This window comes from Lucilia cuprina, chromosome 4 (assembly GCF_022045245.1).
Source record: "Lucilia cuprina isolate Lc7/37 chromosome 4, ASM2204524v1, whole genome shotgun sequence".
Taxonomy (NCBI): domain Eukaryota; kingdom Metazoa; phylum Arthropoda; class Insecta; order Diptera; family Calliphoridae; genus Lucilia; species Lucilia cuprina.
Window position 1 is genome coordinate 35,315,338 of NC_060952.1, and position 16,930 is coordinate 35,332,267.

Consider the following 16,930-nt stretch of genomic DNA (forward strand, 5'->3'; position numbering starts at 1 on the left):
ATTATATGTTTGTGCTGATGTTTGTAACATACAAAAATATTGGTCCAATACCCACCTTAAAGTATACCGATCGATTCAGAATCATTCTTTGAGTCGATTAAGACCTGTCCGTCCGTCCGTCCGTCCGTCTGTCCGGTTGGCTGGCTGGCTGGCTGTCCATGTAAACCTTGTGCGCAAGGTACAGGCCGCAATTTTCAAGATAATTTGATGAAATTTGGACCAAGCATGTTTTTTTGGCACAGGGACACGGGATTCGAAAGGAAGATATATAGTTTCACTTCCCGTTTAAACCCGAATTTCCTCAGGAAATTAATTTAGGAATTTCTAAAACAGGTGTTCTGAAGCAGTTTGTCAAAATTGAAACGTCTCTTATGCGTAAACCAGATGTGAGGAGAATGTACGATGAGGTGCTGAAGGAGTATCTGGAACTGGATCATATGAGGCCAATAAAAGCTGGAGATCTGGCCGTTACACACTCGTGCTATTTACCTCATCTTCCAGTATTGAAACCTGAGAGTAAAACTACTAAGCTTAGGGTTGTGTTTAATGCTTCAAATAGAACATCCAGTGGTCATAGCTTGAATGACTGTTTGTTTGTAGGGCCCACATTGCAGGCAGATTTGGTCATTTTGATATTGAGATGGCGATTATTTAAATTTGTATTTAATTGCGATATTTCGAAAATGTATAGACAAATTCGAGTACAATCATCTCATACACCATTCCAGCGAATTCTTTATAGGAGTTCTGCTGAGGAAGATATAATAGATTACGAACTGCAGACAGTTACCTTTGGTCTAAATTGCGCCCCATATTTAGCAATTAGAACTTTGCTACAATTGGCAGATGATTGTGAGCAGAACTTCCCATTGGCTTCGAAGATTTTAAGGGAAGGAATGTATGTCGATGATGTATTGACTGGAGCTCATGACGTTTCTAGTGCGTTGTTAGCTAGAGACCAATTGATCACGGCTTTGTCGTCTGCTGGGTTCGAATTAAGAAAATGGACTTCGAATGATAAGTCAATTTTGAAAGGTTTGTCAACTGATCATTTAGTTGACGCCAAGCTTTTAACATTTATGGAATCTAGTAGTTCGAAAACGTTAGGCATATATTGGAATGCGCAGATAGACTCTTTTTACTTTAGGGTATGTCCTTTAGCAGCGAAATCTTCTTATACGAAAAGAGAGGTATTATCGACCATTGCCAAGTTTTTTGATCCAGTAGGTTGGTTAAGTCCAGTCGTTATCATAGCCAAGATAATTATGCAACGCATCTGGCTTGACGGAATTGGATGGGATGACGTTCTACCAACCTCGACTAGGGAAGAGTGGTTGAAATTTGTAAAGTTCTTTGACCAAGTTAATCTTATCAAGATTCCAAGATGGGTTAATTATTCGAAAGATTCGGCTGCAGAAATTCATATATTCTCTGATTCCTCCGAAAGAGCTTACGCTGGAGTAATATATATTCGTATAGAGTCACCATATGGCGAAGTTAGTACTAATTTATTATCCTCCAAGACTAAGGTAGCCCCATTGAAATCTATTTCATTACCTCGCCTTGAATTGTGTGGAGCAGTTTTAGCGACGGAATTGTTTAAGAATATTGTTAGTGACATTCATATTCCCATTAAACGCCTATATTGTTGGACAGACTCAACAATAGTATTGGCATGGTTAGGAAAACCCCCTTGTACGTGGACCACGTTTGTTGCCAATAGAGTTTGTCGAATCCAGGAAACCACTGGTAATCATAACTGGTTTCACGTTCGTTCGGAAGATAATCCTGCCGACTTAGGTAGTAGAGGAGTAGATCCTCTTACTTTGTCTCGAAGCGAATTGTGGTGGCATGGTCCATCGTGGTTAAGTCAGGATAAATCCAAATGGGAATCACGTAGCTTGAATGATATGAATACTGAACTGGAAGTTCGAAAGGTGAAAATGAATGTTACTTTCTTTACCCAATATCAAGACGTCTTGGAAAGGTTCTCATCGCTTACTAGAGCTTTACGCGTTATAGCCTACATAATGAGATTTTTCAACTCATGTCACCCTGCACAAAAAGGGCAATTTAATTACGAAACAAGACAAATTTCATGTAGTGAGCTCAAAATGGTGAAACTTCGTTTAGTTATTGTTGCTCAAAAGGCTTTTTATGCCGAAGAATATGGTTGTCTCTTGGAAAAGAAACCCTTACCATCAAAGAGTTCATTGATTCCATTAAATCCATTCCTCGATGAAAAGAAAGTGATGCGTTTAAATGGTAGATTAGTCAAATCACCTTCATTATCTTATCGGGAGCAATACCCCATTATTCTACCTTACGGGTGTCGGTTAGCGAAACTTAACGCAGAATTAGTTCATCGGCTGACGATTCATGGCGGAAACGAGTTAATGCTAAGAATATACCGATGTGAATATTGGGTCCCTCGATTGCGAACTTTGATACGTACAGTAGTTCATCATTGCAAACGCTGTATGATTGATCGAAAACGTTCATGCAGTCAAATTATGGCGGCGCTCCCTCAGGAGCGTACAAATATCGATAGACCATTTACAACCACTGGGGTTGATTTTGCAGGTCCGTTCGATGTAAAAACCTTTACGGGTAGATCGTGTCGAATAACAAAGGGTTATGTATGTGTTTTCGTTTGTTTTTCGACCAAAGCTATACATTTGGAAGCAACTTCGGAGCTAACCACTGATGCTTTTTTAGCCGCTTTTGATCGGTTCATTTCACGAAGAGGTTGTCCTCAAACAATATTTTCGGATAACGGAACAAACTTCGTAGGGGCATCGAATGAGATTTTTAAAAATTTTAAGACTTTTCTGAAGGAATGTCAAGTTAGAATGTGTTCTTCGATTGGTTATGAGAATTTAACATGGAAGTTTATTCCAGCCGGCGCACCTCATATGGGAGGCCTATGGGAAGCTGGTGTCAAGAGTTTCAAACTCCATTTTAGGAAGGAAGTTAAGGATTGTAAATTCACCTTCGAAGAACTATCGACAATTTTGGCTAGGATCGAAGCTTGTCTAAATTCTCGACCCTTGTGTCCCATGCCGGACAATCCAAGCGAACCTATTGCGCTCACACCGGGCCATTTTTTAATAGGTTCTGCAATACTGGCACCGCCAGAACCGACAATTTATGAAAGTTCGATTAGTATTGTAAATCGATATCGGAAATTGAAAGCACTTATTCATCAATTTTGCAAAAGATGGAAAGAGGAATATTTAGTCACTTTGCACAAAAGATACAAATGGCAGCATCCTCAAAGAGATGTTAGCCTAAATGATTTGGTGGTTTTGAGAAATGAGCAATTACCTGCTACTGCATGGAAGATAGGTAGAGTAGTGAAAGTTTACAATGGTACTGATGGTCACGTTCGCGTCGTCGACGTTCGGACGTCGAATGGAACTCTTAATAGACCAATAACCAAACTTGTTGTTTTACCAAATTAATACTTACCATTTTATGTCAATTTCTTCCTACTAACTTTTCTTTTTCCTAGAATAATGGACTCTGTTAGACAACTCAACGATTTGTTGGAAGATGAACTTCTTAATGAAGATCCAAAGGATGTTGCCAACTCATCGTTTCTAAATGTTGATGCACTAAAGGAAGCAGTGCAAAATTTGAGCGCTCCTAAACCTTCGGAGTCCAATATTTCAACGGTAACTGTACCGCCAGTCGTGGATGAAGTAGCAACCATAGAGATTGCTGAAGTGCCATCCATAGTTCCACCGCCCACTATAACAACAAATAAAGAAGTGGAAGCTTCGGGCTCGAATCCTGTCATTCATCAAACACGCCGGAAATGTCCGATATGCAGGAATAAGAATCACACCTTGAGATTCTGTCGGAAGTTTGAGAAATTGAATTTGGAAAATAGATTCCGTAAAGTGGCGTTATATAAAATTTGTTATCGATGTTTGTCTAGTGGCCACATTAGTAAAAACTGCAAAAGTGGGGGTACCTGCAAGTATTGCAAAGAAACCCACCATTTCCTTCTGCATCCCAAGGCCAAGGCTACGAAGCCTAGAGAACATCAGGCCACTTCGTTTGTTAATGTACAAATGCGACAAGCCGTAGCTCTTTCCCCAACCCTGCAGATACACCTCTGTTTGCCACACAGGAAAATTTTGGTGAGATCAGTTTTGGACCTGTGTTGCCAAAATAGCTACATTTGTGCGGAATTGGTCTCTAAACTGAAGATTCCTGTTGTGAAGATTGGAAATGACGAATATGGCAGGTTGGAGATCGAGTCGCGGTTCGAAAGTACTCAACGCCTTGTTATAATGGCTAGAGTCCACAAAATGGATCACATAAAAACTCCGCCGATCTCCGTGTCGGAATTAATTTTGGAACCTTTTAAAGGGCTCCAATTAGCCGATCCAGCATTTCATCTTTCCGGTAAGGTAACGTTGGTTCTGGGGCCAGAAGTAGCTCCGATGATGATGAAAGGCAGGATTTTGCAAAGCCCTGGGCTTCCACTTGCCCAATATACCATTTTCGGATGGATTATATCGGGATTGTCGCCGTATTAATCGTTGAGTCTTTATGATTCAACCCGAGTCCTTTATGACTCAACCCGAGTCCTTTATGACTCAACCCGAGTCCTTAATGGCTCACCTAGGGTCCTTAATGACCCACCTTAAATAAAACTAGAGTCCTTAATGACTCAATTTAATTTGAAAAAAAAAGAATGTATTTATTGTTTTTTATTATTATTATTTTTTTTATTTAGTACAGTCCACTTAGGCCCTTAATGGCCTAATAATTTTTTAATTACAACACCTTAAGTGTTGCAAGGGGGCCGGCAATGTTTAAGTACGAACTATTTAATGAGCGGATATTTTTCTTTAAGTGTATTACATTGTAATACACTACCTTTAGTTTACATCTTTGATGGAAAACTATGATAAAACTAACGAGTAAACCGCTAACGGAATTTAAACATTGTTTGCCACCAATAGAAAATTAGTTTAAGTTTTTTGATCAATCGTTTTTTGGAAGCCGACATTTGCATTTCTGCAAAGAGCTCTTTTTTTGAGTTACTAAGGTAAATTAATAAAGTTGAGATTTATTCTCTAATTTTGAATTTTAAAATATAAATCTTTGTCTTTTTTTTTTATTTTTTTTTGTTTGTTTATTTGGTTTGAACCCTGTCGGATTTGACGCCGAAACAGCAGGTATCATTCAAAATCATTAATTAACATGAAAATCTTGAAATAAATTTAGCGATACGTACAGAATTTTTGGTCGATAATTTTCTAAAATTGTATATGAACAATGCTTTAATTTTGTTTTTTTTTTCAAATTTTTTTTTCTTTTCCTCATTTGTATATTTTTTATGAAAAATATTCGGTTTTGGAGTGTTCAGTAGTTTGTCCGTGGAAGTGTAGCAGAAGGTCATTTTCATATAATTATAGGATACAGGTAAGGATAGTTTTATAAAAAGTGGACGTAGAAAGGGCATCGGATCAAGGTCTTATATATGCATATAGTTCTTTCGACTTCTTTCAGAGCTTATACCTATCGGTGTGCATTTATATTGAATCGAAATACAAAATTAACATTGAGGAGAGGTGTCGAAATTAAATGTTTATATACAATGCAACTTTTTATAACAAGGCGAATATTTACTACTCTATTTCTTATTCTGTTCTTTTTGTTATTAGCTGTCAGGATATGTATGTATGTATGTATGTATGTATGTATGTATGTATGTATGTATGTATGTATGTATGTATGTATGTATGTATGTATGTATGTATGTATGTATGTATGTATGTATGTATGTATGTATGCACGAATGTATGTAGAAAAAAATATTCTTGAAAACGAGGATGTAATAGCCAGTTGAAAACTGGGACATTGCTATTTGAGCATACAGGTCCAAAATAATTTTATATCTTAGAAAGGGTTTTTGATCTTATATAAAAAGTCCTCCAAACTCAAAATATATTCCAAAACAAGTTAGAGTGATATATTCGGCTGGGCCGAATCTTAAATACCCTCCAATAGCTACTTTTATATTTATTGTTGATATTTTCTATGCAAAAGCTCTGTACAACTCTTACGACAATTGTATGTTTTTCGAATGTCGTAAGAAAGTTCAGTGTTGTCAATTGTTTATTTCAGCATATAAATAATTCAATCGATTTTGGCATAAAAAAAGATAAAATGGTAACACAGAAATTACAAACAGCTGTTTACCAAAACAAAAATAAAATTTTATTAAAAACTGTTTATTAGTTTAAAATGTGGAATAATGAAAATAATAGAATTTTTAATAAAAATAAATTAATTTGACATTGTTTGTTTTGATTGTTTTTTTCATTGTGAACGTAAACTGATGACTTGCTACAAAAATATGTTCACAATCACTGTTACTACACTTTAGTAGATACAATACACAACTTGATTGTGAATTAAAGAAATACTTTTCTAATTGATCAAGTATCTGTAGAAATTAGCTTTCTCATGTCTTAAACAGAAAAATCCCAAGATTTAAATCTATTACAATTCCAAGATTTATTGAACATTACAAACGCCATTTTCTTTATATTTTTAAAGCGCTTAGCGATATTTAGTAATTTACATGTATGCATGTGTGTGAAAGATTTAAGGATTTTCAAAATTCATATACATATATAATTTTATTTTACACAAATTAATAATACAACTAGTTAAATACGGTTAAAGCGTTTTTAGGGGCCTAGTATGGAGATGTGACCAATTATAGACCGATCGTAAAAGATTCTGTAAGCTAAATTTCTATACATAAAAGCTATATTTCAGTCAAAAATTTTGTATTTATATCGTAATTTAGTAATGGGTAATGTGTGTTTCAGTGATTTTCTGAAGGGAACCTTGTATGGGACCGACCGCATCCATGTTATGAATCGACGGTGAAAAAATCTTGTATTTGTACCAAGTTTTGTATCAATAATTTTGTTTAGTAATCAGCAATGCCCTTTTAAGAGATTTTCATAAAAGGACTTATGTCCAAATATGTATATAAAGACAAAATTTCAAAATTCTGTATCTATATCATTATTTTGTAATAAATATTGTGAATCTAAGTGATTTTCTTTTTGTATTTTTGCAAAATATGTTATTTGTATCACTATTTGGTAATGAGTTATGTTTCTTTAAGAGTTTTTCTAAAAGGGACATTGTATGGGAGCTATGATCAATTACAACTCAACAAAACTAACTGTTATTTAGAAATATATCCTTTTCCCAAATTTACCGAGGATCGGTCCATATTTGACCTATATAAAGCCTCATTTAGAAATTTTAGTTTTTAACCAATATATTGCTAAAATATTTTGGAATTATGGTAATATTCAACATAAGTTTCTTTATAAAAAATAAAAATTTTGTAAAAAGTAAAAATTTTAAAAATATACTCATGGTGTAGGGTATTATATGGTCGGCCATGTCCGACTATACTTTCCTACTTGTTAATGATAAGTTTTTGCGGATGTTTTGATAAATACTTCTCGCTAGCACGTGTAATCTTGGACTCGGAATACGATCGGAAAATAACATGTTTAATATCATAAGACATGATACAAATATTACATCCTTATTTATATATTTATCTAACATCCATATACTCCCAATATTCAAGAAACCTACCTAATTGTATTTTCACGTTTGTATGTATTCCTGAACATATACATCCATATGTATATGTTTAGCTTTGAATTGTTGTATTTATGTACATACATATATATCTATTTACATACCTGGGCACCTGTTAATGTTGCCATATCCAATATGATGTTAGCCTTTAAGTCTTTGTGGGCATAGCAAACACCATCAGCCAATACTAGACGTCCCTCAGCATCTGTGTTATTAATTTCAACGGTACGTCCAGAATACAATGTATGAATATCATCGGGTCTATTCATATGTTATTTTGTTGCAGTTACAGTGTTAATTGTTTGTTTTTTTGTCGGTTAGGTTGGGTTATTGTGTTTTTTTGTTTTAGAGTTTATGGGAGTTTATTTGTATGACCAGGATATAGTACAACAAAGGAGTTTATTTATTATTGTTGTTCCACATTGTTGTTCATGGATGGATGATGTTGTTGTTGATATTTCGTGCAAATGTTGAGAATAAAAAGGATATGAAAAGAAAAGAAATTAAAAAATATTTATACAACCGTGTAGAATATGTATTATTAAAGTTTTTAATTGGAAAATATCTGTGCACATGCAACAAGTCACTTGCAGCCATATTTAATTTAGATGTTTTTTGCATTTTTCTTTAGAAATTTGTAATAAACTTAAACTCAAAAACTACTTTTAAAAACCTTTACTTTCTATTAGAAATAATCGCTTACCTTGTGGCATTGGGACCAACGGAATTCTCTGCCATGCAGAAAATCGCATGTAGATTTTCCTTAAAGCCACATTTAACAGCAGCATAGAAAGCTCCCAAAATAGCAGCAGCTCCTCCACAATCCCTTTTCATGCCAGGCATAGCAGTCTTGCCTTTAATGCTAAGGCCGCCAGTATCGTAAACAATACCTTTACCCACCAAAGCAATAGTTTCTTGAGCACCTTTTGGTTCATAAGACATAACAATTAAAGCGGGAGGTACTGCAGCTGCCTTACCCACACCATAAATACCACCAAAACCACGTTCACGCAATTCTTCGCCACGTATTACCAAGGGTTTAATATTCAACTCGGCACCAATACGTTCGGCTTCCTCAACAAAATGACTAACATTCATTTCATTGCAAGGAGTATCAACAATACGGGCAGCTAAACGTATGCCCTTGGCAGCATCTTCCAAGCAACCAATTTCACTTTGATCCAATGGTGTTTGCGACACAGCACCATTCTTATCAATAATTATGAATTCTATATGAACAGTGGTTTGATTGCTATTATCACCAGCGTTTTTCATAGGTATATCCTGATCACCAGCTGATGCAGCATTGGCAGTAGAATTTCCCAAACTTCCAGAAGTTTTACGGGAATATAGAGGAAAAGCTCGCACCACAGCACAGGCACTGGCAAATAAATCTGCACGTTCGCATACTATAACAACACTCTCCTCATTAACATTAAGTATATTGTTCTTAACCAAACGTGTTATGGCATGAGCCCGGGAAGGGGTATTATGACGCGAACACTTTAATGGTACAGCAGCCACTGTGGCCACATCTAAATAGAGTGAAATTTTATCCGTAGGTGATGGATGTAAACAGGCAATTGCCTTATTAAAGGTATCCTCACTAACACGTGGCTCTAGTTTACATGATAAATCGGAAAATTTCAATAAATTCAAATGTTTTAATTGACCAATTATCAAAACTGGCTTAAAATGCGGATCACTTGAAGTCAGCGAAGCATTGAACTTCAAATCAATGGCCATCTAAAACAAAAATAAGAAATGAAAATTATTTTTTTTTATTTTTTTTTTTTTTAAGTCATACATGTTCTTGTTTTTTTCTCCTCAACATGTTGCCGCTGATATTTTAAAATAATAACTAAAGTTTATTTTAAAGTAAAAGAAATTTATCAACTAGTTAGTTTTGCATGTTTTTAATTTTAATCGCTTTTAAAAATCAGATTAAAATAACATTTACTTAATAAATATGTACATACACATGTATGTATGTACTCAATATCAGTTATAGTTGCATAGATATCGTCGCTACATTAATCTTATCTTTCGAAATAATGCTATAAATTCTGTTAAATTCGTTTGAACAATTTGACTTAGTGATTTCTTTTACTTATTAAATCACATAGGATCTATACAGATTTCTTGCATATAAATCTAGTATATCTCATGATAAGCTGATATGAAATCATTATCAGGTCTATTCTGAATAACAAATTCCAAAGGAGTTTGTTCCGTCTCCTATACAATTGCCTTGTATTATTTTTTTGGATATGATTACATATACATATGAAGAACTTAAAACTACAAGAGTTTAACATACGCACAGATATCATTTTAATTGTCCCAATAGGTTGACGAACTATTGATTGATTGATGGTTAAGAACAATGAAGAATTGCCCAAAACCAAACATAACACAAATGAAAGGACTAATTACACTTGACGACACTGAAAATGTCTTTTAAATAAAAATGGTGATTCCTATGTATTTCCACTCGCTGAGTTCAAAAATTGTTATGAAAATTGGTGTTTTTTAAACGTTATTTAAGACATTTTTTGTTATTTTTTATGTAGGGTAGAAGGGGGATCATATGCCACTTTTTTTTTGAGGCGGCCTCAAATTAAAACCATAATACATATTCCTAATTTTTTTCTTTGTTCGGATACTTAGATATGTTGGCTTTAGTTTTATTCCTTTCATTTACATATTTTTTTAACTTTTCCGCACTAACCAAAAACGGCGATACCGCCTTATCCATGGGGTAAATGTGCCAAGGGTATGGGGCAGATTTGTCATTAGTAAAATAAAAGAAAAAATTACAAAAATAAAAACTTATTTTGCTGTTTTATACTTTAATTCATTAAACAAAGTATAATAAACCAGATATTTATTGTTTATTTCATAAAACTTAACAAAAAAAAAAATAAAACAAATTATTACTGATTTCTTCTACATCACAAGAATTACATATATTTGGCGCATATGCCCCACGGGCAGTTCTGGGGTTTAGTTTCAATTTTTTCCGGGCTTCAAATTATATTATCGAAAATATTATTATGTCTTATTGTTCACTATTATTGACCTTCTAATACTTAGCAATATATTTTTTCTATAAAAAAAAAACAACAAAAGTTAGCAAAAAAGTTCACACAGTGAAATATTTTCACAGCCCTTTTAAAAACAATTAATCATGTCTGCCTCTCATCATATGTAAAGTTAATATTTCAAATTTTCAGGGATCATAGATAATCGATAAACGAAAACAAAATTTGATAATGCGATAAAATCGATTACTCAGTTTTCAAGTTATTCGCTATTGGGAGATGTGCCCCTATGGCGTATGATGCCCCTTCTACCCTAATTTCACAAAACCGCATCAATATTCATAGAGTTATTTAACAACATGGTAATCTATATAAAATTATCTATCATTAGAATATAATAGACAGTTATGTATAACAGGATACCTTGGATGTCCTATAGCGAAGTTAAAAATTGTACTTTTTTGTTTTATTCTTATAATTTTAATTTAAGATAAACGAGTTTGATTTAATTTTACAATATAGTACCAATACATAACAATAACAACAATTTCAAAAATCAATTGGAAATTATTTAAAAATATAGTGATATATTTTGAAAAAAATCGCGTTTTTAACAAATTTGCAATTTAAACCAAAAAATGGTATTATTGGTCTGTGTTGGGGAACAAAACTTAAATGAATTTATCCCAAAGTAGTGTTATAAGGATAAAACAACAAGTAAGTGTTCTATATTCGGCCGTGCCGAATCTTATATACCCTTCACCATGATGTGTTAAAAAATAGTCACTACGAATTTTATTGTAAAAAAATCAAAAAATACCAATTGCAAAACGGTAAGATACCAAAAAAAAGTCCCCTTTTATGGGTTCTCACTTAATCCAGACTGAATTTCATGTTTCTTGGTTCAATATTATAGAAATTTCAAAAAGTACCTTTTGTAGAACGAAAAAGTACCCTTTTATATGTTCTCGCCTAATCCGTACTCTACAAACTTAACTTCATGTTTCTAGGTTCAATATTATAGAAAATTCAAAAGTACCTTTTGTAAAACGAAAAAGTACTAAAAAGTCCCTTTTTGTAGGTTCTTATTTAGTCAAGGCTCTACATTCAAAATTTCATGTTTATACCTATACACCACTTTAGTGGGGAGGGTATATTGGGTTTGTGCTGATGTTTGTAACATACAAAAATATTCGTCCTATACCCACCTTAAAGTATACCAATCGGCTTAGAATCATTTTCTGAGTCGATTAAGCTATGTCCGTCCGTCAGTCTGGCTGTCCATGTAAACCTTGTGGGCAAGATAATTGGATGAAATTTGGCACACACGCTTCTCTTGGCCCAAGGACGAAGCCTATTGAAAATGGTTAAAATCGGTCCATTATTTCGACTAGCCCCCATACAACCGTACCCCCCAAATAGGGCCTTTTGGCTTATAATTAATTTAAATGATCTATTACGTTAACAAAAGTCGACAAAACTTAGTTTAATAGAACTTTAAATGACACTACCGATTTTTGTAATGATCGGGCTTCATTTGACCCTATCCCCCATACAAACTCCCTTTCAGAAAATGACTTAAAGGTCAAAATTCACTTACAAACACTTTTAAATTCTACATAAATAATATTGAAGAAGACTTAACTCCCCCTACCAACATTTTTAAGGATAGAGCCATATTTTGCCCTACTCCACTTTGAGACCTCTTAAAAAAATCCCTTTTTTGCCAAAAAAAAGTAAAAATATTCCGAAATAAAGTTAAAAAACAAACCAAATGCTTTATTTTTTTTAATAATCCCTATTTTTAACATACATACTGACTGGTGTAGGGTATCATATGGTCGGCTACGCCCGACTTTACATTCATACTTGTTTTAGGTTCAATATTAGAGAAAATTTAAAAGTCCCTTTTTATGTGTTATAATATTATTGAAAATTCAAAAATTACCTTTTGTAGAACGAACAAGTACTAAAAACTGCCTATTAATGTGTTCTCGCCTAATCCAAGCTCTACATAATTTCATGTAAAATTTTGATGGGGACATTTTAGGGTCAAATGAGGCCCTATAATTATAAAGTTCATGAGGGTCATCAAGGCTAGTATAGAACATGGTTTTCAGCTTTTTGTCGAGATACGAGTATATTATGGGGTCTACGAGTATTGTATGGGGCCTAGGTAAAATAATAGACCGATGTTAAATATTTTTATGTGCCAAATTTCATTGGATTATCTCTAAAATTGCACCCTGTACAATATTTACAAACCCTATTCGGGGGTACAGTTGTATGGGTGCCAAATGAAATAATGGACCGATTTTAACCATTTTCAATAGGCTTCGTCCCTGGGCCAATAAAATATCATGTATCAAATTTTATTGAATTATCTTCAAAATTGCGACCTGTTGTTTTATAACAAGATTTACATGGACGGACGGACTCACATAGCTAATTCGACTCAGAAACGGATTCTAAGCTGCTGTAGGTTATACATATAAGATCATGGTTTTGGGATTATTCAAAACTTTTTTAGACAATAACAATATAACAAGTTAAACTAAACAAATGTTTTAAAAAACAAAATTCCCATTCTTTTTAATATCGTTTAACTCTTCTCAGACCTCTTATATTTATAGAAGCCAAATTAATGGTTTGATTTTTCAAAGTGAAAATATTTAAACAAATACATTTGTAAAATTTTCTTATCAGAAAAAAATAAAGCAAACAAAATGCAAGTGTCCCACACGAATTTTTATTTACTATGTATTTATGTTTTAATATACTAAACAAGTACAAAATGATTGGATTTTTTATGATATCTCTTCTAAACGCATACATTTAAAACAAAAATAGTTCAAAGAACTCATAAAAGAAAAATATAAAAATATTAAATAAAGAACATAAAGCTTATTGCAGTTAAAATTATTTTCAAAAATAATTTATATTTTTTTTAATACTAAAATGCATACAAAAAAGATTTGATTACTAAAGAAAAAATGCACATAAAGAAATTCTGCAATTAGCAACAAACATTAAAAATTTTAAAAAGAGAAAAAATATAAACAAAAAGCTCTAAACGATAAGAAATAATAAATATTTGCAAAATTTGTTGTTATTTATAGATTTAAAAAACATTAACAATTTTTTTTATTTTTCACAGTTGCAGAACTTTCAAAAAATGATTTCTTGTTAGAAAATTGAACAGAAATCCATAAAAAGAACTGAATATTAGACAAATTTGAAGACAACCAAGAAGTTAATCTCCGATTTTAGTCATTTTTAAAATCAGTAATAAGACTTGTGGCTATTTTACCCTTTATTCTAACTAATCAAGAATAAAGGGTAAAATAGACTAAACAAGCGGCTTGACAAACATACTTTTTTCATTCCAACACACACTACACAAACATTGCTGGATGAACTGGGAGTTGAGTACCTTACAAAAGTCCTCAATTTGTCGATGTCAACTCTTATAATACCCGAGTTTTGGAAATTGGGTAGGATTGTTCCCTTGCAAAAGCCAGGGAAAAGTGCAAACCAGGGAGAATCATACAGGCCTATCTCCCTTCTGTCACCAATTGCCTAGACACTTGAGACACTATTCCTCCCGGAATTACAACAACATCTACATCCAGCACATCATCAATATGGATTCCGCGTAAAGCACAGTGCAACAATAGCTTTAACCGCCATCACCACATAAGTTTGCCACGGCCTTAATCCGGCCCGACCATGTCAACGAACGGACCTCGTGGGACTCGACCTATCAAAGGCGTTTGATACGGTCAATCACGCCATTCTCATCAGAGACATTCTAGCATCTAGTCTCTCTGACAACACCTACAGAGGCCTAGTGAATTACATGTGTGGACAACAGTTTTTTGTGGAGTTTAGGAACCAGAGATCTAAATATCGTAGAATTAAACAGGGAGTACCCCAAAGAGGAGTTGTTTTGCCGATCCTGTTTGATTTATACATGTATAAACTCCCGACACCCCGGACGGCGTCCAAATAATATCTTACGCCGATGACTGCTCGATATTGGCTACGGGAAATAATATTGATGACCTTTGCGGTTTGATAAACAGTTACCTTTGTGATCTTATCAGCTTCTTCCATTCGAGGAATTTAAAAATATCACCTAAGAAATCCTCTGCAACTCTCTTCACCATCTGGACTAAGGAGATAGGGCAAGAACTGGATGTGATAGTCCACGGTAAATCACCCCAATATACTTGGTGTCACATTCGATGTCCTCAGCACGCACCACTGCAATCTGTAACAAGATGCGAAGTAGAAACAAGGTACTCATATCTCTAGCCGGCAGCACTTGGGGAATGGATAAAGAAACCTTGTTGACTATCTACCAAACGATTGACTGGTCAGTGGTAAACTACGCAGCGCAAGTGTGGACACCAAGAGTTAGTGGAAGAAGCTTCAAAGCTGTCAAAACGCAGCCCTACGAACGGTGACAGGCTGCATTCAAATGACATGCGAAGAACATCTGCATCTGCAGAAGAAGCTTTTAACATCATGCTGTCTAAGCAGTTCCTACTGGGATGTCATCGGAGGGGCCACCCGAATCACCATCTAACTGAGTTAGAACACAACCCCCCAGGGCATGTCAGGAAAGATCTTCGTATGTATGAGAGTGACATCCAAGAACACCTGAATGATTTAGAGGACGAAAGCTCATACAGGAGCGGTGGAAGACTCCATCAATTCCCACCGCGATAGTATAATACGGGGAGGTCGTGACCCCACCCGTTGTAAACAATAAACGAAACCTACCACGTCGCACTAGAGTGGTATTGGCACAACTAAGATCGGAATGGTGTACCCTTTTAAACTTTTACTGGTCGAGAATAAACGACACCATTCAAGATCTTTGTACTACATGTAAAAGGGGCCCACACAACATCTTTTTAGCTGCAGGGCAAATCCAACTCAGTTGGAACTTGAATCCCTTTGGACTCAGCCATTGGATACGGCTCGACTACTGGGTTTAGATCTAACAATACAAACGGATTGACAAAAATTTAAAATATTTGTTTAAAAATCAAATTTTTTTGTTATTTTAATCAATCAAACCGCAAGCGTTTGTGCAAACACCCTCATACACTACACAACAGGATTGCGCAAACGTAAAATACTTGTAAGTTTGTCAAGCCGATTGTGTAGTCCATTTGTGCGAATCATATGATCGTTTAATAAAGACCGAGTTTGAAAATATTAAATAGAACAATTCTTAAATGCAAGTCAAGATTTTTTTCAGAAAATAGTTTAAAAATACAGACACACAAACAAACAAACTTTTCGACAGACTCTGCTATCTTAAAAAAGATTTGATTCCTTAACTGCTCTGATTAAAACAAAAGGCGTCAACAATTAATACACATAAAAAATAAACAAAAAAATATATTGCTGAAAAATGTATGTAAATATGTACAAAAAGAATGCTAAGAGACAACAACATGTTTTGCGTCAGTGTGTTTGAAAAAAAATCTAAACTAATTCCAAATAAAAAACTGATTATTCTCATTCTTGTTCAATAAAAATGGATCATACTTTTATGTAACCTTACTTTTCTGTTCATCTCATATTTTTAAACAATAAAAGATTTCTTTGTTTGAAAAAGAAAATTATTTAAACTAACCTTAGAGTTGGCCCCAGATTTGGTTGCTGCTAATGTTGTTGGCGTGGAAGTTTTGGTAGAAAAATTTCGATGATTTGCTGTTAAGTTTCCAAAATCACGTTTATTAACTTCAAAAGCTGTTGAAGTTGATGAAGTTGTTGCTGTTGTTGTGGCCGTAGTCCTGCTAGTATGATGTCGTGTAAATATATTTGTTAATAATTTTAATTTAACACTTTTATTAAAATTCAATAAATTATTATAACGCATTAAATTGAACAATTGTTTAATAATAATGGCAAAAAGAGTTATAGTTCGCCCTAGAAGAAAAAAAAAAAAGAACAACAAATAAAACTTGTTTTACCAGCCAACACACCTTTTGTTTATAATAAATTGCAACAAAAACAACAATTTTTACTTCTTGTGTTCTTTTGCCTCGCGTTTAGTCTAACTCCTATTGTGTGATATTTATTAGATCACACGGTGTAGGAAAAGTACCAAATTTATTTAAATTTTATTTCAGTATTTACTTTAAATTTGCAATAATTATCAAACGTCTTGTTGTTGTTTTGCTAAAATGAAAGAATGCACAATAAAT

The 16,930-nt window shown here is 34.0% G+C and overlaps 1 protein-coding gene across 3 annotated transcripts in view; it reads right to left on the bottom strand.

Moving 5' to 3' along the window:
- Positions 1 to 16,929, bottom strand: part of LOC111681524 (probable aminopeptidase NPEPL1) — a 73,260-nt gene extending 56,331 nt beyond the window's left edge. Inside the window, exons 1-4 of one of the 3 annotated variants that reach the window (XM_046948573.1) lie at positions 16,751 to 16,929; positions 16,357 to 16,652; positions 8,363 to 9,405; positions 7,764 to 7,920 (exon numbers count right to left, since the gene is read on the bottom strand). In XM_046948573.1, the coding sequence (XP_046804529.1) occupies positions 7,764 to 7,920; positions 8,363 to 9,405; positions 16,357 to 16,602 (1,446 nt within the window). In that variant the 5' untranslated portion in view covers positions 16,603 to 16,652; positions 16,751 to 16,929. Of the gene's footprint in view, positions 1 to 7,763; positions 7,921 to 8,362; positions 9,406 to 16,356; positions 16,653 to 16,708 lie in introns of all 3 variants that reach the window. The other 2 variants (XM_046948575.1, XM_023443360.2) reach the window with 2 other exon arrangements.
- Position 16,930: the final 1 nt, after the last annotated feature.